This window comes from Lycium ferocissimum, chromosome 7 (assembly GCF_029784015.1).
Source record: "Lycium ferocissimum isolate CSIRO_LF1 chromosome 7, AGI_CSIRO_Lferr_CH_V1, whole genome shotgun sequence".
NCBI classification, from domain to species: domain Eukaryota; kingdom Viridiplantae; phylum Streptophyta; class Magnoliopsida; order Solanales; family Solanaceae; genus Lycium; species Lycium ferocissimum.
In genome coordinates, this window is record NC_081348.1 from 35299411 (window position 1) to 35326511 (window position 27101).

A 27101-nucleotide genomic window follows, 5' to 3' on the forward strand; every position below is an offset into this window, starting at 1 on the left:
TTTGGCCGCCCCCTTTTAATTTATACCGTGTATTTTTGTACCCTTTTAGCTCCGGACTCAGTCATTTGGTATTGGGTCTTTTTTATACTCAACAGTCAACTCTGACGGAAGCAACGATTACCGAACCAGCTCCCCCATCACTCTATTTCTCCACTACTCAGTTTCTTTAAAAATATTGCTAATTTTCTTTTTCTTTGTATTTTATTCCAGTCTGTTGGTAAATATAACATGAAAAAGAACGATTTGAGTTCATATACAGCATTGTCAAATTTGACTTTGAATGACTAGCATATTGAACTGGTAATTATAATTTCAAATACATAGTTTTACTATCATACAATGCATCTAATACAGTAAAATGTTATAGTAGCAATTAAACATACACGTAAAGGTAACGTTTTATTTTCCCAAACTATGAAGAAACTATTATCAAAGATACAATTATTATTGTGCAACGCTCTACAACAGTAGCCTCGATAGCTTGCCAGTACTTTTAGCACTTTCAACCCAGGTTTTCATCAATTTTGCGATCTGCATAATGAAGAGTTTAATGTTAAATTTTGAATTTAAGATGCATGGTAGAAAAGAAGTAGAGATGTAGTAACTCAGGGCGACAAATTACTGCAGATAAAAATCTGAAAATTTTACGATGAGTTAATCTATTTGATGGTGGAGTCTCTGAAAATCAACATAATGCAAAGAATATTATACTGATAAAGAATTGAGATGAACCTAACTCTATAATATGTTACAAAAATAAATATTGGAATCTGACTCAATCTCAAAAAATTAGTTCATGACTCATGAGATAAAAATTGCCTCAGATTATCTAAGAACACATTCACCCCTATGTGCGGGACTAACAACACTTAGGGGCATTTTCAATTTATATTAAAATTAAGCTTTTTCAATATTCAGTTTGAATTGTGATCCTTTCACCACTTGTTTTGCTCCATTCAACAAAGTTATTATTTCAATCCTTATTTTCATAGTTCAATTTATTATACAAGAGTACGACTAAATTAAATCAGCTTCAGTGAAGATAAGATGAATTAAGGTCTAAGAACATTGAACCAAAAAAGGTCAAAATACAGCTCACTAAGTGGACCATGAAAATCAAACTAGATCACTTCTTTCAGAAGCAAAGTTGCAATGGGCTTCATCACAAAAAAGGGATTTGTAATTAAACAAAAAAAAAAAAAAGGGCTGAGAAATGGAAAAGAGAAAGAGAATTACCTGGTCCGCACCTAATCTGGCATTTCCTATCACAACGCAAGTACTCTCTCGCTGAAATATTAACAAATTCTTACTGTTATAAACAATACTAATATTTTCTTGTTGCTTTAGTTGATCTAAAAATTTCATTAAATATTTCATAAGGAAAGCATCTAGGAGTTCCTCTTCCTACGGCAGACCTATGTTGAAGAAAAGAGATACAATTGAATCTTCTTCGATGAAAGATTATACTATGTAAAATAAAGTAAATATAAGCTGTTGAATTTTTCTGATATAAGAAAAATTCTAGTAAAGTAACAAGGAGGGCAAAGATGACTACTTTTGAATCCCGTTATGTAAATTTCTGACTTCACGTTCCGATCTACCTAAGTTTTGATGAATTGCCAATTATTGACTGATAGAAAGTAATAAGTACCAATAATTTAATTTACTGTACTTGTAAGCTGACTTGAACAATATCGTTATTGAAAAAAAAAAAAAAAAGGAGAAATGAAGGCATACTTGGAAGACCGACACAGGCTGGGGTGGACCCACGTGGTGCCAAGTGGATTCAATTGAACCCACTTGGTCTGTAAATTTACTATTTATGTAAGGAAAATCATCATTACATTTTAATATATGAAACCTTTTGAATCTACTTGACACAAAGCTTGGCTCTGGCGCAGCGGTCAAGTGGGTTCAATTACACCTTTAATGTTGATTGGTAGTCAACTAGCTAGCCTTTATATTGTCTTTCTTTTTTCCTATGTCACCTTTTATATTTTGTTTTCTTACCTAAATTCAATAAAAAATAATTATATAAAATCTATTTTACCTTAAAGAAATTAAAATTTTATAAAATGAATTTTGATACTCTCTTTTATAGTTTTTTTTAAAAGATGCAACTATATTTGTTGAAATTATATATAGTTTATTTTAATATAGTTAATCGTTTATATTAGTTTTTTAGTTTACAACTTTTTTTTGTATTGTCTTTTTGTTCGTAAATAACAAAATTGGTCATTATGAATGAATTTTGTTAAATTACATAGAGTTAATAGATTTTTTAATTCTTGTTGAAGTAAAACTCTTTTAATTAGATAGTTTTTCTTAAAAAAAAAAAAAAAAAAAAAAGAGTAATAGGTTCTTTGTAATTTTTTTTTTCTCAAGTTGTTTTAAAAAAATTGAGGGTAGAGTTTAAAATAAGTCTATTTTGAGATTACATTATTAACCAAAAAAAAAAAAAAGGGGTGGGGGATGGGGGGGGGGGGGGGGATTGTTCTGCTTAACGCTGCTTAAACTATTGGTTATCACCAATGATCCTCATTTATTACGTCGTAATTGAACTCACTTCGATGAAATCTCATTCACCAATCGCGTTAGCTGTTACAAGAGTCATAGCAATTGACGCCTTGAGCATCGACGATGTCCATGTTGGTCGATAAAAGGATGATGAGCACCATAGCCATAGCTTCCAGTGTCATCGTTTTCTTTTTCTCCATGATTTTGCTCTTACTTTTCTGTTTTTCTCTGTGCTTTTTAGTTTTATCGTGTGTGAAGAGAATACTGTCGGTAGATATTCATATATCCCTTTTATTAGTGCCGTAGTGGCAGAGATATATTACTACTATTATCTTTCATTCAGATTAGACTAATTTGGACCATTTAAATATACTTTGACCGGAATAACAAACTTTTTGTCTTATTTTAATTATATTTATAATGAACTAGATTGGATCTTCCATAGTCAAACTTAGTTAGCTGTATTTTGACCTTTTATAAATCTGATCTTCAAGAAAGCTGATTATGTAGCTCTATATAAATGTATGAAACTGAACAATTTTGAGCCAAGAACCTTATTTTAAAGGGAAGGTGAAATTAAAAAGAGAAGTTGAAACAAGAACTAGTAAAACTTCATTCACAACAAACTCATCCACGGATCTTGATTATCATTTTACAATAGTTAGTAAAGTTTTTCGTATTAATCGGTTTTTAAGGAGAAGAATAATCTTGGGGAAGTATTTTTGTGATCCTTCCTGGTGTTTGATTGGAAATCAAGGTAGGTGCATATAATAAATGATGGAGTAATGACATAACACGGAGGATAAGATATGGTAGTAGTGTTTTTTAAAAAATGTCACTTTAGAATATTAATTTCAGAATTTTAGGTGTTTCATTGAGTTAATGTTCGTACAAAAATATTGGAGCAGTGTGAAAGATGAGTCTGCATAGTGTTTAATACGTAATAATTTTGAGCATAACATACTGTGAATATGTTACCTGAAGTAAGTGAGACGTGTTTGGTAGATTTTCATATTTGATTGATCAAAATGTTTTATAAAATATTTTCTCTAGAAAATTAAGTTCTTTAAAAATAATAAAATAACTTTTTTTAACGGGAATAGAAAAAAACAAGTACCGTAAGTAGAATCATGTGCTGATTATCTTCTCAAAATCCCAGGCCCGCTCCCCCAACCCTAAATCAAGCCCACCACTCTTCCCTTCATTAGCGAATGACTAAATTATCTATAAATACTCTTTAAATAATATTTTTGTTTACTTATCAAACATCAAATAAATCAATAAGAAAATCATTTTCTTTTTGGAAAAACGTTTCCTTTCATACCTAACACACCCAAAGAGTTAAAGTTGTAGAAGAAAAGACTTCCATCATCAATGAAGTCAGTCATCACGTATCACCCATTTAGTAGAGGATGCTTTTTCTTTAGAAAAGCAATTTTATCGCTTCAACGTAATTAAACACAGTAAGATAGTTAAATTAAGAAACAATATTTTCGTAAGAGATATTTCTTCTCATAACCAAGTTAGAGAAATGTCCAACTTACTCACTTCAGGGAAAAGAAAAGAAAAAAAAAAAAAGAACAAGAAAAAGAGGAATAGGAGAAGAAGATAGATGTCTAGATGCTGAGATTGGAAGCTATGCGTTATTCGCACAAATGGGGTGGTCTTTAATATTTGTCCCTTAAATTTGTAATTTTTAATTTTTTTTCCTTCAACACTTTTGGCGCTAAGATAAACTAGATTTCGGCTGGCATAGTGTGTGACTGTGCGTTTAGCTTCGGCATATGTATCATAACATCCCACAAGTTATGCTTGACAAGACAAAATTTTCGACATTCAACATAATCTGAAAAAAGTCATAAATTTAGATTTCGCTCTGCATAGTTTAAGTTAGTTTTATGTAACATCACATCTACATAAGTTATGCCGGTAAAGGCAAAACTTTCAACACCCAACATGATCTGAAAAATACTACACAATTTATGTTGCACAAATTAATTCTGACATAACTTTTGCCTAGCGAGGCAAAAGTTCAATTTCTTTTCAAATATAAAAATATTACATAAATTATGCTGCGCGAAACATATCAGGATATTCATTAAATAACCAGTAGGCCAAAAATTAAATACCAGTCCGTGTCAGTATATCCGTGCAAAAATATGAAGCTACCTTGCTGGTGCTGGATCGTATATTTGGGCCGGAGTCAAACTAACATTTTGGGCCTCCATAGTTATGGCCCTATAGCAGGTTGTATCATTTACAGCAGGTCCAGCTACATTTATATTAAGGGAAAGATCGCATGTCCCCTCAAATCAAAATAATTACCCGTCCATATCCTCATTACTTTCGTACCCTTAGAAAAAATCAAAAATATTTATCCGAGATTATGATAAAAAAACATGGTATATAAATATACTGAGATGGTATCATAGAACATACTTCAGTCCTCCTCTTAGTCCTCCATGATACATCCTGAAAGATACTCCAGTCCTTCTCTTAATCCTCCATGATACCATCATTAATATACTGAAATGGTATTATGGATGATCATGTTCACTTATTCAAAAAGACACACTTTTCTCGAAAAAAAACCTCTATGATACCATCATCTTATATACATATATCATGATGGTATCATGAAGGACTGCTTTAGTCTTTCAATGAGACACTTCTCAGGATCATGGTACCATCATGATATATAAACATACTGAGATGGTATCATGGAGGACTATTTCAGTCCTTCTATTAGTCCTCCATGATACCATCGTGATATATAAATATACTGCGATGGTATCGTTGAGGAAGGGGTTTGGCCGAGGGGTATGTCGGGTGGGTAAATATTTTCAACCGGTGGGGGTAGAAGCGAAATTACTTTAAAAGGGGCATGGGGCGGGTAAATATTTTATATTTTAGGGTATTCAGTGATGTTTTTCCTTTATATTATAGTAGAAAAGAAACTACTATATTTTTCTTCAACAGCAATAACTTGCTTTGGCAATGTCCATTATTACTGTAGCTGCAAACCGATTAGGTTGATCACTCTGCTAATATTAATGAATTAATAATCTAGAATATGATAGAAAGTAAAGATTAGGATAGTCCCGACTTACGAATTGTGTCTCAAAAATGCTAAAACGGCCCTATATCTGGTCTATAAATTAGCAAATATAGTTCTGCAAAGTCCATTTCAAGTATAAAAACGTCTTACTTATAGTTTTCTTGATCTGTCTATTGATGCTTTTTTTCATTTGAAGGAATTATCTGTGGATTATTTGCACGGCAGGTTCTATCATTAGACAAACATGTACCTGCATAACTTGGTATACACATCAACTTTTGTCTCAGCCAATATCATCATGTCTTCAATGTTGTTTATAGCTGAATTATAATCAATCCCATAGCTACCACTTTTCCCCCTTTGGTTTTGTGTTCTTGTCAATACAAAGAGATATGACATCTATTCTATATTTAGTTGATGATACATTTTCATCAAAACGTGCTTCTGAATTTCATCTTCTTTGTCAACTTGAACACGCAGTTGAATGAAATTGAAATTCAAAATCCAAAGATCAGAAGAAAATTTGTTCTTTTCCTCGAGAGGTTAGTATATGCATCAAAAATCCTCAACGAGGATACATACATTTTTGTCACTTCTCGGCAAAAAGGAAAAAGAAAAAGACTAAGAAATAATACGATGATCAAAATGGCTAGTTCATTGCTAGTGATAGCATGTACAGTCGATACAAAACTTTAGCTAGTTTGTTCTAATGTTGAAAACTGCAGCTTTATAAACCGCGCCTCTATCGGCCATCATACAGAATAAATGGTGTTTCTTGATGATACATATAGTCCTTCATCTTCTAGTGATAAATGTAAACACCTCCTAATATTTCAGAACCAACCTGGGAATCCCTCTTATTCTCTTCTTGTTCTTCTTTTTCCTCCCTTTTACAGCTACCGCCATGGCTACTGCCTTTAAGTGACGAAGATTTTATGTCAATCTCTTCTTTATCTGGCACCAACTGGCTGAGTTTCTTGATTTCTTTATCTTTTCCCCACAAGACAACGTATAGTCCACACACTATGACGATTGATCCAAGGATGCTGTAGTGCACTCCATTAGAGCAAACTCGTTAGACTTTCGTATCGATTATATAAACATGCTAGAACTAGCTAGGCAATAGGCATGATTACATTTTTCATCTTGCTCAGTCAGTATTTTGTGGTCTTTTCAATTTTTTTTTTTTTTGGCTAGAAGTGACTGAAAAATTGTGTAGGAAAGGGAAAAAACAAGATTTTAAAGCACATACCTTCCAAGGAACAACTTCTCTCCCAAGAACAAGTATCCAGTAATTGCAACCATAATAAGCATCAAAGGGTTAAAAACAGATACATATACCGGGCCTTTCATCCGGACAACCCATGCAATGATGGTATACATTACTCCAGAACAAAAAATCCCCTGAAATACAACTTCAACAGTGTGAGAAGATCATCCTTCACCTTCAATTTCAATTTTAACGAGTTCTTACAAAGAAAAGAAATGATTTATTCTTTTTAGCACATACCGTATATGCTGCAGCAAGAAGTCTAATGTTCCAACCCAATTTCCATTCATTCCAGTCTCTTTCTACAGCTACTGCAACAACAAAACACTGAATTGCTGCCATTACATTCAGTAGAGCGGTGAATGTGTAAGGACATGGATATCGCTTAGCCGCCTTAGCCTGTACATACAGAAACACATAGATTGGTAAAAATATTGTTTTGGAAGCTTCAGTTTTAACTAAATAGAGAATAACAGGTATAGCTTTACTTGATTAAAATGCATTTTTTGGTATTTACTGAATTACTACATCCCTACTATATCATTGTAGCTCATTTTGAACAATGGTTTACTTATCCAGCTTCCGCATGCCTCGACTATTCCACCAGCACAAAACTTATCTTAAATGCTAGATGAACATCTATAACTTTAAAACGTTACAAAACGCTTTCTACAACTACGTATTACACATGAAATAAGACAGAGTAATATAACAGACAGTTCCAACTTCCAAGCATCATTGTTCATCAGTAACTCACCTGAACAATCAATAATACTGCATAGCAAGTACAGCCAGCTAGGGCAAGAAAGGCACCTAGCAAAGGTTTACTTTCAACCTTATGGTGTGTTGAATGCAACAAGTTTATGTTTGTTTTCCCCATATTTATATCAGGCCCTTTGTAGAATGATAGGAGCATAGCTCCGCTGATGCAAATGATCGTCCCAAATACCTTTGCTTTACCTGCTGGTGAATTCCAACCTAACCTCTCTAACCTGGACAATACAGAATATATATTACCACCTCTTTTTTTTTAAAAAAAATAACGAAACTAAACTCGACGATCCTCGCAAAAATACCTCAATATGATTGCAACAATAAAGGTCATGGCAGGGATGAGATTGAACATTGCTGAGACAAAAGTTGGTGATGTATAAACCAAACTTTGCAGGTACATGTTTTGTCCTAAAGATCCCCTGCAACAAAAAACCCCTTTCACTATAATTTCTTATCAAATTGCCTACAAAAATCTTTTACGGTACATAAGTTTCAGAGAGTGTTTAGGACTTGTTAGAAATGAAGCATCGACAAACATCAAGAAACCTATACCAAACACTGTTTCATTCTTGAACTAGACTAAGAAGCTGGTGCATGAACTTAAAGAAGAAAGCAATAGAAGAGTACAAAAAAAAAATAAAAAAATAATAATAATAATAAAAAAAAAAAAAAAAAAGAAGATAGAACAACTTGCCCCAGTAGACCACACAGAAATCCTTGGAATAAAACCATCTTTGTTAGCTTGGCTCTTTTTCCCCTGAAACAAGAAATTAGAACCATTTGTAAGAAAAAGTTCAATGAGACTTCCATATATGTTTGCCCTTCATTCCAAGAAAGCAAACATACCTCCAAGAATCAATATTAGACATCAGACAACTCTACCTAGCTAGTTAGATAGACAAATCCATGTTTTAATCCCCAATAAATACAAAGTTTTTGAATTAATGATTGGACCTTTCAATGAAGAATGCTAAAGGGACCATGAACACCGAGGCGAAGAGAGACCGATAAAAGATCAAAATGCTAAAATTCATCCCATCGCTGGTTGCAAGTTTGAACACAAAATTCATTCCTGCAACTATAATTTGCCCAAGAATCATAAGCAAAAGTGGCCTCATTCCATGCACCACGTTGCATAAATTTTCCATGCTACCCATTAATCTTCTCTGCTCCTTCCCTCTTTCAAGAATCCAACAACAAAAAAAAAATTCTTTTGGAAGATGAATGGTTTCTTGAAGAGGAATAGACAAAACCAAGAAAGCAAGAAAGAAAAGGAGGGTTTAATTTTATAACCTTCCTCCTTTTCTTCTTACGTTCTTGTTTTGCATGCAGATAGATCGGCTACAGGATGAAAATCAAAAGATTCAAAGATTTTAAGAAAAATGATTAGAAGAGATTTTTGGCTTTTGAGGGATTGGTGGAAATTGTTCTAGTTAGAAAATCACGAGAAAGTAGCAAAAAAGAAGGCAGAAAAAAGAATACACATGTATGGAGATATAATGATGGATACGCATCTACACAACTGTCGTATTTATAGTTTTACTCCTTTTTACCCGAATGAAATCATGCATGACCTCACACACAGGTGGAAAAGGGAGAGATTAATGTAAGTACAGAAGTCAAGGCCAGTCCAAATTCTGTTTTGCAAGTAATTTTTATGGGAAAATACATAATTAAGTTGCCTCCTAAATTTGTCCTGACGATTAAGTTACCCACTCTAACTTTAGGGGTAAATTCTTACCCTCCTATTTCTATCCGAATTGAATTTACTACCCTCTTAAAAATGCAGAACCAATCTTCTGCAGACAAACAAGAAAGAGGGGGAAAATGAAAAAGGAAAAAGGAAAAAAGAAAGAAAATCTAAAATGAAACATATTTTTAAAAAACTAACTAAGCACAATTAATATTATATCATCCAATAAGAAGATGACAAGTGTTTAATTCGGGCTGCTTTTAGTTTTTTTTTTTTTTTTTTTTAATTCTTTCACTTGCTTTTGGGCAATTGATAACACATTTTCTGTTAGGTCACATCTTAGGGGTATTAAATTCACTTCGGACAAAAATAGGGGGATAAAAAATTACCCGTAAAGTTAGAGTGTGGAACAGAGCAGTCGGGAGAAGTTTAAGGAGCAACTTATGTATTTTCCCAATTTTTTTTTTTTTTGATTTATTCCTCAACTATATTCATCATGAAATAATTTTCAACATAAGATTGATTGTAAGTGTGCTTTCTTTAAACTGAGAATCATGGTCTAAAACTTAATGGAAAATGAATTTGCTCTTCTATCCTTTTTCTACTGAAATACCAAATTCTTATCTGCAACATCATTAGAACCTTTACGTTCTTACTACTAGATTAAAGCCTATATAATTTAAATACAAGAAATATAAGTTAAATTAAACATTATCATATAACCTAATCATTGGGGAAAATATTATTATCAAGGAACCTATACTATTCGTCTCTTCGTAACAATAATGCCAATGGTTTGCAAGTCTATTTTCAATTTTGTAATACTACAATAGTAACGATAATGCCAAATTATCAGATCAATTGATGTATTAAGTAATATGCATCTTATTGCGAAGCACAGTGTACAACATTCTTATGTGCACCACTCCGTAATATAATTCTCTTGGATCATTGCTGAATTATAATGACGGATGAATATAATCATTTGTATATATATTCTCCAGGTCAATGTATTTAATGGGCTTGAAGCTAGAAGTGAAGTGCACAATTCATGAAAATTTTAGAAACATCATATATACATGAATTGAGCACTAAAATAATCGAATTAACGTTTATTCTATAATTAGTTCAATGATACAATTTTTTGTCACAACGTGCTTCTGAATTTCATCTTCTTTGTCATCTTGAACGCGTAGTTGAATGAAATGTAAATTCAGAATCAAAGAATGTAACGATGATGTCACATTTCTTTACGATTGAAAAGATGTAGAATTTCATTTCAATCGTCTGCGTACATCAATTTTTCAGTTGGGAAGATATGTGTTTTCTTAGTGAGGCCTAGCATCATTAAGAGAACTTGTTCTTTTCCTTTTCATCATACATTTTTGTCACTTCTCGGCAAAAATGAAAAAGACTAAGAAATAATTCGATGATCAAAATGGCTAGTTCATTGCTAGTGCTAGCATGTACAGTCGATACAAAACTTCTGCTAGTTTGTTCTAATGTTGAACACTGCAGCTTTATAAACTGCGCCTCTATCGGCCATCACAAAGAATAGGCCAAATACATATGTGACTCCCTAAATTTGTCCAACTTTTCATTTACTCACTTAAACTTAAACTGGTACCTGTTAAACACCTAAATTCCCCTAAAAGTGTACCAATTAAACACATTTTGCTGGGACAATCAAAAAACAAAATGGGTGCATTTCACACGCTGACGATGTGGCAAAAAAATACCAATGAGATAACGACATGTAGCTTTTGGTGCCACTTAATAAGGAAAAAAATTAAAACAAAATTTGAGGGGGATAAATAAAATGCTCTGTTCCTCAAAATATTCAATCCACTCTCTGTAATGCATCAAGATAAAAGAAAATGTTAAGATCGTGGCTTGATTTTAGAAAAAAACCCAGATGAAATTTTCACCAGAAACTACCTGCTGCAAGAGGAGCTAAAACGGCACTTTTAAAGAGAATTAAGAAAGCAACCATTAAGAAATAATTTTCTTGGAGAACCTGAGAAATCATGTAAGTTTAAATGATTACTTTCTGTTGGTTTGGTAGTGACAAGTAATAATAAAGAAGGAGAATTTAAGAAAACTGAAATTTTTCACTTCTGGCAAGTGATTCAAACCTGTTGAGGAAACCAATCTTAGATTATTGCTCCTCAATTTTTTTTGAGAAAATTGCAGCTGGTTATGGTGGTGCTTTAATTGAGAAACCAAATTTGAGGGTTTTTTGCGAGTGTTCTTGACGTTGGTGTTCCGGTAAAGAAGTGTACTTGTGCCGGCCATGGAAATTTCCGGCGGGATGGTCGATCTTCAAGCAAAACAAGAGGAAAGGAAAAAAATGAGAAAAGAGAAACAGAAAAATAATAATAATAACAAAAAAAGTTAACCGTGCTCAAAGAGAGTGAAATAGCACACATGTGCCATGTCAGCAAAATGTGTCTAATTGGTACACATTTAGGGTAGTTTAGGTACTAGCTTGAGTTCAAGTATCTAAATGAAAAAATTGAACAAGTTTAGAGGCCGCGCATGTATTTGGCCTAAAGAATAAATGTCTTTCTTGATGATACATTCTCTTCTTGTTCTTCTTCTTCTTTTTCCTCCCTTTTGCTGCTACCATCATGGCTACTGTCTTTACGTGACGAGGAATTTATGTCAATCTCTTCTTTATCCGGCACCAACTGGCTGAGTTTCTTGATTTCTTTATCTTTTCCCCACAGGACAACATATAGTCCACACACTATCACAATTGATCCAAGGATGCTGCAGTGCACAACATCAGAACAAACTCGTTAGACTTTCGTATCGAGGCATTACAATTTCAACTTGCTCATTTGGTATTTCTTAGTCTTTATTCTTTCATGGCTAGAAGTGACTAAAAATGTGTAGGAAACGGGAAAATAAAGATTTCTTGCGATGCTAGCTATCCTCAGTCTCATACCTTCCGAGGAACAACTTTTCTTCCAAGAACAAGTATCCAGTAATTGCCGCCATAATAAGCATCAAAGGGTTGAAAACGGATACATATACCGGGCCTTTCATCCGGACAACCCATGCTATGATGGTATACAGTACTCCAGAACAAAAAAATCCCCTGAAACACTACTTCAACAGCGTGAGACGATTGAATTCTTAACTTCAATTTCAATTTTAACTATGAGTTCTTACGAAGAAAAGAAATAATTTATTCTCATTAGCACATACCGCATAGGCTGAAGCAAGAAGTCTAATGTTCCACCCCAATTTCCATTCATTCCAGTCTCTTTCCACAACTACTGCAACAACAAAACATTGAACTGCTGCCATTACATTCAATAGAGCGGTGAATGAGTAAGGACATGGATATCGCTTAGCCGCCTTAGCCTGTGTATACAGAAACACTCAGGTTGGTAAGAATATTGTTTTGGAAGCTTCATCTTTTACTAAATATAGATACCTTGAAATTTTGGTATTTACTGAATTATTACATTCCTTCTATATTGTTGTAACACATTTTGAACTATTGTTAACTTATCACAGTTTCGTTTTTATAACGATGGTGTTCAGGCCAGCTTCTGCGTGCCTCGACTATTTCACCGGCTACCTACAGAGTAATATAAAAGACAGTCCCAAAGGATCAATGTACATCGGTAACTCACCTGAACAATCAACAATAGTGCATAGCAAGTACAACCAGCTAGGGCAAGAAGGGCACCTAGTAAAGGCTTACTTTTTCCCCATATTTATCTCTGGCCCTTTGTAGAATGATAGGAGCATCGCTCCACTGATGCAAACGATCGTCCCAAATACCTTTGCTTTACCTGCTGCTGAATTCCAACCCAACCTCTCTAACCTGGACAATACAGACTATATAATACTGCCTCATTTGTTTGAAATTAATATGAAACTAAACTCGACGATCCTTGCAAAAATACCTCAATATGATGGCAACAATAAAGGTCATGGCAGGGATGAGATTAAACATAGCTGTGACAAAAGTTGGTGATGTGTAGACCAAGCTTTGCAGGTACATGTTTTGACCTACTGATCCCCTGCAACAAAAACCCCACTTTCACTATAATTTCTTAACATACAAAAACCGTCACTATACATAATTTTCAATAAGAGTTTAGCACTTTTTAGAAATGAAGCATCAACTAAAAGATCAAGAAACCTATGAACAAGCACGGTGTCATTCTTGAACTAGACTGAGAAGTAGGTGCATCAACTTAAAGAAGAAACCAATAGAAGAGTTAAAACAAAAACTAAAAAAAAAAAAAAACGAGATAGAACAACTTGCCCAAGTAGACCACACAGAAATCCTTGGAATAAAACCATCTTTGTTAGCTTGGATCTTTTTCCCCTGAAACAAGAAAAATTAGAACCATTAGTAAGAAACTCAATTAGATTTCCACAGGGTTTTCCCCCTTCATTCCAAGAAAGCAAGCATAAATTTCATATGCCTCCAAGAATCTATATCACACATTAGACAACTCTACCTAGCTAAATACATAGACAAATCCATGTTTATTCCCAAATAAATTCAGAGTTTTTCAATTAATGATTGGACCTTTCAATGAAGAATGCTAAAGGGACCATGAAAACAGAAGCGAAGAGGGACCGATAAAAGGTCAAAATGCTAAAATTCATCCCATCGCTAGTTGCAAGTTTGAACACAAAATTCATGCCTGCCGATATCATTTGCCCCATAACCATAAGCAGAAGCGGCCTCATTCCATGCACCACGTTGCATAAATTTTCCATGCTAGCCATTGATCTTCTCTACTCCTTCCCTCTTTCAAGAACACAACAAACAATTTTTTGTTTTGTTTTGGAAGATGAAAGGTTTCTTAATGGGAAAAGTAAAGAGTACATACATGGAGATAAGCTATGTTTTCACAACTGTCTGTATTTATAGTGTTACTCAGTTTTACCCGAATGAAATCATGCAAAACCTCGCATCAGTTTTACCCGAATGGAATCATGCAAGACCTCACACACAGGGTAAGTAAAGAAGTCAAGGCCAGTCCAAATTCTGTTTTGCGACGTAGATTTTATTAATCTATTCCTCAAATTTGTTCATTATGAAATACCAAACAAACAACATACTCAGGATAATTCCACGAGTGTAATCTCACAAGTGTAATCCAACAACAACAAATTTATTCATTATGAAATGACTTCCCATATAAGATTGATTGTAAGTGTTATTTTTAACGAGAAATCATTTAAAATCAGTGGCAGACATCCACTTAAGTGCTTTTTTAATTGATTCGTCAAACACAAACTGTTTTTTTTACCAAAAGTACTGTTTTAAAAAGCGTTTTTAGAAAAAAACACTTTTCAAAATAATCTGATTTTAAAAATTTGGCCAATCTATCGGAAACAGCCTCTCTACCCCCGCAAAGGTAGAGGTAAGGTCTGCGTAAATCCTACTCTTCCCATACGTACCCCACTTGTGGGATTACATTGAGTATGTTGTTGTTGTTTGGCCAAACAGGCTATAAAGCTTGAGTAATTTTACTAAATAGAAGAAATATAAGTTAAATTAAACATAATCATATAACCTAATCCTGGACGAAAATATTACTATCATCTCGGAGCCTGAATTGTTTGTCACTTCGTTTATAATGCCAATATTGGCTTACAAGTCCGTTTTCAATTTGTAATACTAACGATATAATGCCAAACTTGTCAGATCAATTTATGTATTATGCATGTCATTACAAAGCACAGTGTAGAACATTCTTATATGCACAATTGTTTAATAATAATTCTATTTTGTTAAGTATATACACGCATTTCCAATTTTGCATGACCAAAAATGAGGTCACGGAAATAAGAGCCAATCTTTTTTGTGATTGTGATTGATAACATTCCATAAATTGAACATTTACTTTCCTTAAAACTCTCTTTGACTGAGATAGAAAACCGGAATTACCTCAAATACATAACTTCATTTTCCCCATATGTATATATTATTCGTATTTGGAGCAAAGAATATTCATCATTTGCAGTCATTATATATATTTCCCACCTTCCTTTCTCCAACGAATCCGCATATTATATTTGAGTTTGTGAGAGGAACATAAAGAGTCCTTTCAAATTTCTTCTCCCCTCCAAAAAATAAAGAAAATGGGAGCTTGTGCTAGTGCACCAAAGGACATAAAGGCTGACGCCGCAGCAGCCCCTCTACCGGAGCAACCAAAGGAGGAGGAGACCACCACCACCACCGTCACCACGGAGGTGACGACCGTCGACAAGCAGGTTAATGGAGAAGATGGAGAAAAGAAGGTGGATGATGAGAAGGTGAGTGGGGATATTGACAATTCCAATTCTCTTGGATCATTGCTCACTGAGGTATAACTATATATATATATTTTTATTTTTTATTTTTTTTGATGATAATGACTGATGAATATAATCATATATAACAGCAAACTTAGATTTCATCAAGGAGAGTGAAGCGAAGTGCCTTCTCGAAAGAAAGAGGGATGAGCTTCTTGCGCATTGCCCTTCTTTTGGGTGGTCTTTAAATTTTGCCCCTGAAATCTTTAAATTTTGCCCTTCGGCTAAAACTCATAGATTTCAGATTCGAACCCCCACACAGTTAAAATTTTAAAAAAAATTCGCAAGACAGAATTTAAATTTCGCTATGCCCCCACAAGCATATACTTGTGAAGGAATTACTAAAGTTATGCCGGATCCGGCATACTTATGCCTTATGGGCGATTTTGGTACATAAGTATGTTTCCAGTCCGATAACTTTGGTAATTCCTTCACAAGTTTATGCGCGGTCCGGTGATAAAAGTTTGCTCCATTAAAAGATGCCTACCTAAGATAAACTTGTTAAGAATTAAAAATTATCGGAGAAAGATACTTATGCCAAGTTTGCCCATAAGGCATGAGTATCCCGGTCCGGCATAAATTTGGTAATTTAACAAGTGTATGGATCCCATATACGCGACCCAAACTTTGCCCTCGGCAATTTTTTTTTTTAATTTATGCTTGAGCGGGGTTCGAACCTGTAACCCACGATTGCGCGAACGCTCGAGTTGAATACGAAGGCAAAAATTAAAGACCAGAATATGAGCGCATAAATTTAAAGACCACAAATATGAGGGGCAAAATTTAAAGACCACCCCCAAAAGAAGGGCAATCCGCGCAAATAAAATGGAGCTTCTTCAGGTCAATGTTTTTAAAGGGCCTGAAGTGAGAAGTGGACAATTCATGAAAATTTTAAAAAGGAATTCAGCACTATAATAATCAAATTTCAAGCAATAACTAGTTTCAACATCTATATACAATAATACGGATATTAATCTAACTCATGAAAGTTGAGATTCAAAAAATTCACCTTTTTTGTCCATGGATGTCGTACCCTAATCTAACAGTGCTTCGAGTAGTACTTCTTTTTTAAAATAGACAACCTCGAGTGTAAAGAAAAACTAATTTTATTTTTACTATGATTATCTTGATTATATTTAACTTGGACTGGATTAAATGTACATTGGAGATTCATATAGATGACCCCAACTTCCTTATGATTACGGTAGTTGCTGTACGTATCAAAAATGTTAAGCTGTTGAATGTAAATGATCTCTGTGTCTAATGAGTATAGCATAAAGACTATTACTGAATGTAAATAAAACTATTTTCAGTTTGAAGTTACTAATATTGAATATACTTTGAAAATGAATGGCACAGAATGAAGCAGCCAAGGAGTCAGTGAAAGATGAGAAGAGCTCAGAAACCACACACAAAAAACCAGAAGCAGCACAGGTGGTATCAGATGAAACTGATGCTAAACAACCAGCTGGTGAAAAAAAAATCAACATAGACTAATCCAAGACATGGTTTCAAGCACAACTTCAATAATATAATGCCTATGTTTTTTGTGTTTACTTTAGGTCAAGGAAAAATTGTAGCAAAAACATATTGATTGGACTTTTTGGGTGGACGGCACTTTGGTATTTCATATTATTATTGGAGTTCTCTTCATCCTTTTTACTCTTTTCCTATTGTTTGTTCATCGTTCACACACCCTGCATTTCAGTCTTCAACTTCAACCACACAGCCAAGAATTTGCTTGGAGACAAGTTTTTCTGGTCAAACATGTTTTAGTTCAACAATTTCTGAAAGGAAGCCATGTCAGGTTTCTCATCGAAAAGGGTCTCAAATGTTAGAAGGCACGGGTAAAGGAAAATTACTCAACAACGATTGCGCATTTGCCCCACTACTTAAATAGTAACCATACCACAAAAGTGTAGCTATAGGGCCTTCCGAATTTCTCAACAGCGAAAGGAAAGAATGATTAACATTTACAAGTTCATAGAGAAGTTCTGCCAGCTCTAGCTACAATACCACCACTAATTTTCTGAAAGGTAATACAAAGTTCCAGTCGAGCATCACAGGCAGCATTTAGCAAGATCGAAAAAAAAAACTACAACCACATCAGAAGAACCAGCACTAGTTTAGACGCCAGCACCAAAGGCAATTCCTTTTTTTTTCTTGGTAATATTTCATTTAAGATTAAGCTAGATGCAGCATAAGTGCCTCGTGATAAAGGCTGTGATAACTCAACCAGCCTTTCACAAATTCACTGGGGATAAAGGAGTTTCCAGTTATCATTTATATAGGTAGAAGCAGGAAACAGAATGGAAGTATCAAACACATCATACATAAAGTAGCCCGAATAAGTGCGAACAGAGTAATGAACAGTCATAAGGCCGAGCAAAGACGAGATTAAAAGTTTGCACATCCTACACCAAAAGATAGAAAACATGAACAAGAAGAGAAAATATACATTGAGAACTAAACAGAAGGTGCTTCAAGACGGAAAAGTACAGACCACATATACTGCAGCCCTGGTACATGATTCAGTCAGAAGGCTGTATTCCACCACGCTTGAGTTCAAGCACCAATCGCTGATTCTCACGTTTGATAACCTCATTATCCAGCAACATCAGTCGTAGCTCCTTTTCCTCTTTACTGCAGAGTCTCATGTACTTGAACCTCTGCTTCTCCAATTCCAGAATTTGGGCCTGAATCTGTAGCTTTTGTTCTTCCAATTGTAGTAAGCGAGGGAGAATATGCTCATCCTGTATTTCTTTCTCCTCATTGTTCATAGAAACGTGAATCCCATTGCAATTAGGATGAAGCACATTTGGATCTGATGTAGTGGTACCATTCAGAGATGAACGGGCCATATTCAAATCTCTTTCTCCTCCTACTTTCCTCTTTGCAGGCATATCCTGCACCAAATTCAGATCTGCATGGGCCATATTTGGAACTCTTTCTTCTCCTTCTCCTATCTTCCTCTTCAAAGGAAAATCCTGCAACATGCTATTGGTCTCATACTTGTAAAGACCCTTCACAGCCAAAAACACAGATTGCTGAACTTCCTGATCATGGGGCAGGAACAATCTATTCCGATTGTTGTATGAGCACATTTCTTGGTAGAATAATTGTTTCCTACCTATGAGCTTGCTCATTTCCTCTTTCAAATTGTAAGACAGGTCCATCGTTTTCAGAAGCGCAGGGTTCTCCACGACATCACATGCAGTGCCTCTCCCAAGTACATCATTCAATCTCTTGAATTTTTTATTCAGATCATTAAACTTATCCTCACATTGCTGAGGAGACGCATGATGACCTCTTTCAGTCATAACACAGGAAATCGCCCTCCATTTACCCTTCTTGATGAAAATCTCGTTGGACAAAGCATCTTCTCTGATATAAGAAACAGCAGTAATCAAAAGCTTAACCATTTCATCTGTCCATCTCATACGTTGATATACTGGCTGCTTCTCTTCAGTATGTCCAGAGACTTCTCTTACATCATTCAAACCCTCACGATACGCTTCAACCAACTGCATTTCTGGGTCAACGTCTTCCATGTTGCTTATACCAAAGGACATCAGTTGTGAAGCATGCTGAAGAAGAACCAGTGGATCCTGGTTAGAGTGATCAGCTAGTTGGTGATCGACCTGCATTGAATTGAACAAATCGAGCTGCCCACTTAATCCTGGAATCATAAAAAGCGAGCAGATGAATCTATGTTTCAATTGGTAGAGCAGCAACATTAATAACTTAAACCACAACTGCACCTCAACCACAAGTAAGTTGGGGTCGGCTATGTGAATCATCAATCTCCATTAATGAAGCAAGTCAAAAAACAAAAAAGAATTCAAATCATAGGATTTTGCTCATTCATCAGAGAATGGATATACAATTTGTCAGGATTAACTTCATGCATACACAAATATGCAAAATAGTGGATTCTGGACTATACTAGATCTGCAGCTAGAAAAGGGGGTTCTGAGGCTAGGAGACTCCATTAATAGAGTAAGTCCAAAAAAAAAAAAAGAATTCAAATCATAGGATTTTGCTCATTCATCAGAGTATGGATATACAATTTCTCAGGATTAACTTCATGCATACAAAAAGATGCAATATAGTGGATTCTGGACTTTACTAGATCTGCAACTAGAAAAGGGGGTACTGAGGCTAGGAGACGTATAACACAATGTACATAAACTTTCCTCCTATGATTAACTTACCCCTCAAAAAAAAAAAAAAAATGATGGGTATTCAATAGAAACAATCAAACTACAAGAAACATTCCTAGTTATGAAGAACTGACGAGAAAGGGAAAAAATTGATCCGAGCACATCATACCAATGCAGATACAATGAAGAAAGATGAATTTACTAAGAAATAGAGAGTAAATCTAGAAAGCCTTTAAAAATAAAGTTCTTGCTTACTTCTAAGGAAGAAGCACATGCATTAGGCAACTAACCTGAGAGCGCTTCGTGAAACACCTTGTTTTGATCGCCCAGGAAGAAAACTTAATATAGAAACGAGATTTGTAACACGAGGGGCGTTGCTGATGACAGCTGGACGATGGAAGCAACAGGTGGTGAGAAGGCTTTCACACTTCACCTCACTAAATCCATAAATGAGAGTGTGAGTTATGAGTTCAAATAAGCAGCATTATAAGCGCAGCAATTTTGAAAAAATAAAATGCCAGATACATTCTGGGAATTTTTTTAATACTGATTAAGGACAATATATAAGCCTTAGTTTCCTCCGCCCCTCAACCTACAATTCTCTCCCTAAAGTCTCTTTTCTACAACAAAAAAAAAAAAAGATAAACTTCGAAACCCGATAACGTTGTCTGAAGAATGATTTCAGGGCAGAGTACATTTATATCAACTCACAACCAAGTGGATAAAATTGTTCTCAACTTAAATTTACCACAAAGGCAAATGCTAAATTCGGAACATAGAATATCAATCTTATTACAAATCTCTTTGACCTAGTAGACAAAAAGGCTTGGATAGAACAAGATATCATATTGCATGCACGCCCCTTGGATAAATCTAGTAGAGACAAGAAGTAGTGCCTACTGGCTCTCAATGTGTGTAACCTAGCCATTGCCTTTATTAGCTGTCCATCGTTCCTTTTTTTTTCTGCCATATAATTTCTTTTTGTGTATACCCACTGCAAAATTTCTTTCATTTCTTAATTTAACTTTTCTCAACCTTCTATTCCCAAATTTATCTAAACATGATTAAGACGTACTATTAGATACAGATATAAATGGAAAAATAACTTTGTCAGAGATATGAGGTGTAGAGGTGAGGAAAAGGTTTTCAAGCTCCAAATGGTTTATTGAATAGTGTGTATGATGTCCTATGGTGAATGGACAGGAAATCTTCTGGTGCACTAAAATGGAAAAAAAAGGGTGAAACTAAGTATCACCATTTAAAAGAAAAAAGAAATCAATCAGAGGGGAGGGAAGAGAAAGAGAGGCACAGGTAGTGAGTTTAGGTCATAGTAGCGAAGAAGATGGACGATAATTCAAATATAGTAAGGAAGAACTTAGGATTACATCTAAAAGGTTTCTGCTTTTTCTGCCAGACTGAGTTTTTGTCTTGTAACTTCTACAGCTTCTCAATTAGTACGTTTTAACAAACCAATAACTTGATAAGTAACTGGAAATCAAATAGATAAACAAACAAAGAGCATGAATGCTTTGTTTTACGATCCTATATCATGCATGAAAACATTAGGCACTTAAACTTCATTCATACCGTTCAAAAGCACATGCTGTTGAAGCTCTACCCCCAGATGGTCACAGCAAATCTAATGTGCATCTGATCAGACCAAAATAGCCGAGTTAGTTCATATCCAAACAAAGGGAGATAATGAAGAAGGAAGCATGCATATGGCATCTGAATGTGCAGCGACTTCTAAACCAATTACTAATGTGAGAACTTATTCTCAACCCTCATGCACTGTATTACCTATCTCAGCCTTGGGATCCAAATACTCAATCTGCTTGACCTTCAGAGTCGCATTGCTGCTTCTCCACATGATAATGGGCAAATCTTATCTAGTTTTAAGGCAAGGAGGGTCATAAATTCAAGTGCTTCCCCTTGTTCCTTCCTCTTTCAGGACAACCATGGCATATTAAAACCTTTCTCTAGTGGATATTCATATCTGTTGCACTGCTTTTGACCTACCAGCCCAGCAATTTATTCCTGTTTTGATACGAAAATGTTCCTGGTGAAACAACTTTTTTGAGCTCAAAATCTTTGTATAGATTTATCAGAAGGCTCCGCCGAGTCCAAATAGGCGGATGTTCAGCAACTTCACAAGAAATACCTCTCCCAAGCACATCAGTTAGACACCAAGTGTTTCACATCTTTTACAATTTGTTTCGAACATTGCCTTTGAAACAGTCTCCCAATTCTATTTTTGTTGGTAAATTTAGGGAACGCTTAGTTCCAATATAGCTGAAGTCCCAAGGAGCAGCATCTCCATTGTGTGAAGCAGAGAAAATTAGAAGTTTAACCATCTTCTTTGCCTCTACATACAAGTGTCAAAACTGTAAGAATGAGTATGGATTCTTCAAAATAGATTTTAAATAAAATGCTAGGAGTCGAACACAGCCGTGGTGTAACATAGCTAACATGCCAACTCCTATCCATACTCTCCACATACATTATGCCAAAGAATTTTCTCAGGAACCGCTAGATTTCTCATCATTACTGCCATATTTCTCTAATGCCTACCCCTCATTTCAAGCAAGAACAGCAAGTTGATACACAAGTGGAATAATGTATGAGGAATAATGTATGTCTAAAGGACAAAGGAACTATCCACTATAATAAGTCACCTCTCAGCATCTTGGAATGAACATTTTAAGCCTAGACAACCACAAATAACCTTAAAGATTAAAACCAGAATCTTGATTAGTGTAAGCATAAAGAAACATTGCTGATTCAAGAACAGGAAAACCCCATTAAAAAACAAAAGAATACTCGACAATATTGCAGCCCCACAATTCTGTATCATAATTTTGAATAAAAAAATTGAACCTTTTGAATTGAGAACACACAACAGACCTTGTTTGTTCATACTTCATACTTCTCCAAATAAAGTAAAATGAGGAGATATGGAAAGATTGAGCAAGTGTCCACACATCCTAAAATATCAACCTTAAAATTAGCGCAAATTTTAAAAAACTTGGGGTGGAAGTGAACACCCAAAAATGGGACCCTGTGAATTGACCTCGGACAAACCAAAGCTACAAATATTTGACACGTGGAGCCCAAATTTAACTTATGCTCCTTCTGGGAATTTTGATCAGTCGCCTTTTCTTTTCTTTTTTGTCTTTTAATTGGGAACCCTGAGGGGTAGCTCAATTGGTAAAGGCCTAAGGACAAAGTCCTTCAGGTCACCAGTTCGAGCCCCAGCAGGGCCACTGGAGGCATTACAAACCGGCCGCGTCTCCAGGGCCCCGTGGAACTAACCGTGGTGCCCGCCTTGAAACAGCGGGACCCGGCGGGTACAGCTAGTCGGGTTCGCAAAGCGACACTCGGAAACCACGGCAAAAAAAATAAAAAAATTGGGAAAATTGCGTACAGACAACAGAGGTGTGTAAAAGTGATACAAGTGTTTCTTACTCTTTTTCAACAAAGTGATCACCGCCTGCCTGAGTTATATCGTAATACAATTTGGACTTTGGAGTACTAATTAGTTTTGTATAGTTTCATATCCGAAACATAACAAATTATATTAATCAAACAGAGTTTTGCTTGTGATAAAACTAAACGTTGTCTTAAGTTTAATTATATGTAATTTTATGCCGGGATTATATTTCATTGCGTGGCGGACCTAGGGGTCGCCGGAAAATTACCACGTAAGATTAACATTATTTTTATATATACATAGTAGATGCTAAATCCCCTTGACTTCTTCTTGTGTTAACTTCTTTATATTTTGAACGCTGCCCTTAGTGAAAATTCTAGTTCCGCCACAACTATTAAAAAACTGTTCTTGCGTGAGATATCTACTGAGTTAATCCTCTCGTAGTATAAAACTTGAGAAAATAGAGACCATATACCAAAGATTTCAAAGCCAGCCATGAACTGACATTCCTCAGTATAACAAATATACACCGAAAAAAAAAAAAAACCAAAAATACAGAAAAACATGGAATTAAATCTCGGGGAAGGAAAGAAATCACCTCTAGATACCTAAAACAGGAGTAACATTAACACACAGATGACACTAAGAAAAGGAGGGTACGGTCTAAAGCTTACACCCTATTATTGCACAGTAAATCTTCATCTTTATGACTCAAAACATTCAACTTTAACAGTGTCCTGCTCAGAACTCCGACTAGAACTGTTGAAGCAGATAATGAGAAGATTGAACTCCTTTCATCGATTAACTTAGAAGCATTTCCGGTGTACAATGGAAGGGCCGGATTCATCATATTCACCCTTTGTAATCCACATCTGCAGTAGTTCAAAGAAACAAAATCAACAACTATCCCAACTAAAAATTTAATGAATACATACACGTGTGCTACACGTGTTATGGTATGCGTTACCTGTTGGAAGGTGCTGAGAGAAGCTAAGATAGAGCCTCCAATCCAGACACTGTACTTGCGTTCAGGAGGCGCCACTACCTTGATTTTCATGCTGCTGGGAGCAAGAGCGGTAATTTCCTTGCTCATACGATCAGCAATACCAGGAAACATTGTTGTTCCACCACTGAGGACAATGTTTCCATAAAGATCCTTTCTGATATCTACATCGCACTTCATGATGGAATTGTAAGTTGTTTCATGGATTCCAGCAGCTTCCATTCCCACAAGTGATGGCTGGAATAAGACTTCCGGGCATCTGAACCTCTCTGATCCAATGGTAATCACCTGACCATCTGGTAACTCGTAGGTTTTTTCAACAGCTGAGCTGCTCTTTGCAGTCTCCAATTCTTGCTCATAGTCAAGTGCAACATATGCTAATTTCTCTTTAACATCGCGGACAATTTCCCGCTCAGCACTAGTGGTGAATGAATAACCTCTTTCAGTCAGGATTTTCATCAGACAATCAGTTAGGTCACGCCCAGCTAGATCCAACCGAAGAATGGCATGAGGAAGGGCGTAACCTTCATAAATTGGCACTGTATGACTGACACCATCACCGGAATCCAGTACAATACCTGTTAAGATGGCCAAAATCATAATTAGAAAGGATAACTTGAAGATTCAAAGCATACCATTATATGGCAACAATCACAGGCATTATCTCCATAAAGAGGATACAAATTTGAACTGATTCAGAACCATATAAAATGGCTTTTTTCATTTTTGGCCTGTCGGCCAAAAGTAATTCCTAGCGCTAGCCGAAATATACAACCTATACACTGATTATGTCTATTATATGTATATTTGTACTTAAATTGTAAATTAGATCACCGAAAGGCATCGACCTGTAATTATCTCTACATAAAAATTAAAAGCTGGAATGAAGCCAAGATCACCAGACTTCTCTCCATGTATGAATCATTTAAAAAAATACTTAAACAATCATGCAACGGATGCTGACTGTTAAAAATAATCAATCTACTAATCAAAACTTTGGTTGTAAAAGGAGGGTAAGACTCATGTCGCACCTGTTGTACGGCCACTGGCATAAAGAGACAAGACGGCCTGAATAGCAACATACATGGCAGGGACATTGAAAGTCTCAAACATGATCTGTGTCATTTTCTCTCTATTGGCCTTGGGGTTCAAGGGTGCTTCAGTAAGCAGCACAGGGTGCTCTTCAGGAGAAACACGCAACTCATTGTAAAAGGTGTGATGCCAAATCTTCTCCATATCGTCCCAGTTGCTTACTATTCCATGCTCAATGGGATACTTTAAGGTGAGAATACCCCTTTTTGACTGAGCTTCATCACCAACATATGCATCTTTTTGACCCATCCCGACCATAACGCCGGTGTGTCGAGGTCGACCGACAATACTAGGAAAAACAGCCCTTGGAGCATCATCACCAGCAAATCCAGCCTGCAGGTAAATAGTTCAAAAAAGTCATTCATTAAGGATAGTATTACAAATATTCCCAATTATCAGGACCAGAATATAAGATTTGAAATACAAGGGTGCATATGTTAGCGGTTCAAGCCAATGGGGACCAAAAGATTTGTTTTTTTAACTGAAATATAACTATATTATTACGCTAAATTTACAGTTAATTGTGACCATAAGAGTTAAATCCCTCAGATAACAACCAAAAGACGTGTTTCAACTAAAATATCATCTGAAGGGGAAAACTTAACAGCTTACAAACTAACCTTAACCATTCCTGTTCCGTTATCACAGACAAGGGGTTGAATATCTTCATCTGCCATCTTTTAAAACCTGGCACAGCACGAGGTGGAATCAGTAAAGAATCTGCTTTTATCAAGCTAAGCATAACAAAGTATGGGCAAAATAATTGACTTTTCTATATACTTGCAAGGAAATGACAGGGCATGCATGGACTATAATAAAAGAACACAGAGTAAAAACTAAAGGAATTGATTAATACTAGAAGAATTATAACACCCCTCAGTGAAATTATTCTGTGTGTACAGATCAAATGCTGCTTTTCATACATATATACTAAACCTTGAAAGTATCATTGAACGCCCCTATCAAAATTTCTAATTTCGCCACTGCTCAATCGCAAACAAAGTTGGAATTCGATACTTGCTAATTTTCTGGAATACCATGATCAACTAAGAACTACCCTGCTCTGGGAGCAAAAAACTCAAGAAAATAGTAACTTTCTTTCAATAGACTTTAGCAACATAAAGATAATCAAAAGGACAAGAGATCCTGCAAATAAACACACATGTTTACTTGGTATGACCAATTGATTTACAGATCTTGATCTTAGTTGCACATTTCATATGTGATCAGTATCTCCTCTAAAATTTAACTTGTAAGCACAGTAATCAACATGATAAGCAAAATAGTCAACAATTTAAGCAAGAACAGGAAAAAGGACCAAGTAATAAAGAATAAGAATTGTGGACATCAAACAAGTAGCAATCAAGAACTTAAAAGAACATAGAGATGAGATTAACAGAAAGAAAACTGTCAAGAACCCATACAACAAAACGCACCTGTTAAATGATTATGGAGAAAATAAGGAGAAGCAGAGGGCTTAAGGAATGTTCTTGAAAATGAACTAGGGAATATTTGCGGTTTTCAGTATATAAAGCGGTGGAAGTGCAGGAGAAACAAAAGGGCAATGCTTCAAAAATATCCTCGACTTTGTTCGTTTAAATTTTCAAGTATACCCTTATCTTAATCTAAATTTCCAATATAACTCAATTTTATTTTTAAATTCGCTCTATTTAAATCCGACTCAACTAAATTAAACTCATATGAGTTATCCGCTCCTGTGCCTAATCGCTTCAGATATAATACCCGGGAATAAGCTGATGGATTT

The 27101-nt window shown here is 35.3% G+C and overlaps 4 protein-coding genes, 1 long non-coding RNA gene and 1 pseudogene across 13 annotated transcripts; 1 reads left to right on the forward strand and 5 right to left on the reverse strand.

Moving 5' to 3' along the window:
* Window positions 1-292: 292 nt before the first annotated feature.
* Window positions 293-1731, reverse strand: LOC132064639 (uncharacterized). The gene is made up of 2 exons (XR_009416598.1): window positions 1237-1731; window positions 293-531 (listed from the first exon to the last, which is right to left on the reverse strand). It is a non-coding gene; the product is annotated as an uncharacterized LOC132064639 (long non-coding RNA).
* A 4478-nt stretch (window positions 1732-6209) lies between these two features.
* On the reverse strand, window positions 6210-9105 carry LOC132062763 (WAT1-related protein At1g68170-like). The gene is made up of 7 exons (XM_059455266.1): window positions 8574-9105; window positions 8314-8376; window positions 7922-8038; window positions 7603-7837; window positions 7086-7244; window positions 6828-6979; window positions 6210-6621 (listed from the first exon to the last, which is right to left on the reverse strand). The coding sequence occupies exons 1-7, from the start codon at window positions 8774-8776 to the stop codon at window positions 6378-6380; spliced, it is 1173 nt and encodes a 390-aa protein (XP_059311249.1). The 5' UTR covers window positions 8777-9105; the 3' UTR covers window positions 6210-6377.
* Window positions 9106-11795: 2690 nt separating this feature from the next.
* Window positions 11796-14064, reverse strand: LOC132062765 (WAT1-related protein At1g68170-like; annotated as a pseudogene).
* Window positions 14065-15319: 1255 nt separating this feature from the next.
* On the forward strand, window positions 15320-17308 carry LOC132062766 (uncharacterized). Its single transcript, XM_059455267.1, has 2 exons — window positions 15320-15660; window positions 17008-17308. Exons 1-2 carry the CDS (start codon window positions 15436-15438, stop codon window positions 17143-17145), a joined length of 363 nt encoding a protein of 120 aa, XP_059311250.1. The 5' UTR covers window positions 15320-15435; the 3' UTR covers window positions 17146-17308.
* A 716-nt stretch (window positions 17309-18024) lies between these two features.
* LOC132064640 (uncharacterized) lies at window positions 18025-22986 on the reverse strand. Of its 9 annotated transcripts, XM_059457694.1 has the most exons (5): window positions 21973-22986; window positions 21612-21848; window positions 21399-21461; window positions 20067-20248; window positions 18025-19327 (listed from the first exon to the last, which is right to left on the reverse strand). In XM_059457694.1, exons 4-5 carry the CDS (start codon window positions 20083-20085, stop codon window positions 18180-18182), a joined length of 1167 nt encoding a protein of 388 aa, XP_059313677.1. In that variant the 5' UTR covers window positions 20086-20248; window positions 21399-21461; window positions 21612-21848; window positions 21973-22986; the 3' UTR covers window positions 18025-18179. The 9 variants fall into 9 exon arrangements, with proteins under 9 accessions (XP_059313677.1, XP_059313676.1, XP_059313684.1 ...); XM_059457693.1 differs by having other exon boundaries at window positions 20067-20198; window positions 21612-22986; XM_059457701.1 differs by having other exon boundaries at window positions 18025-19289; window positions 20102-20198; window positions 21612-22985.
* Window positions 22987-23666: 680 nt separating this feature from the next.
* LOC132064642 (actin-100) lies at window positions 23667-26865 on the reverse strand. The gene is made up of 5 exons (XM_059457703.1): window positions 26773-26865; window positions 25957-26023; window positions 25276-25669; window positions 24209-24822; window positions 23667-24113 (listed from the first exon to the last, which is right to left on the reverse strand). Exons 2-5 carry the CDS (start codon window positions 26011-26013, stop codon window positions 24048-24050), a joined length of 1131 nt encoding a protein of 376 aa, XP_059313686.1. The 5' UTR covers window positions 26014-26023; window positions 26773-26865; the 3' UTR covers window positions 23667-24047.
* Window positions 26866-27101: the final 236 nt, after the last annotated feature.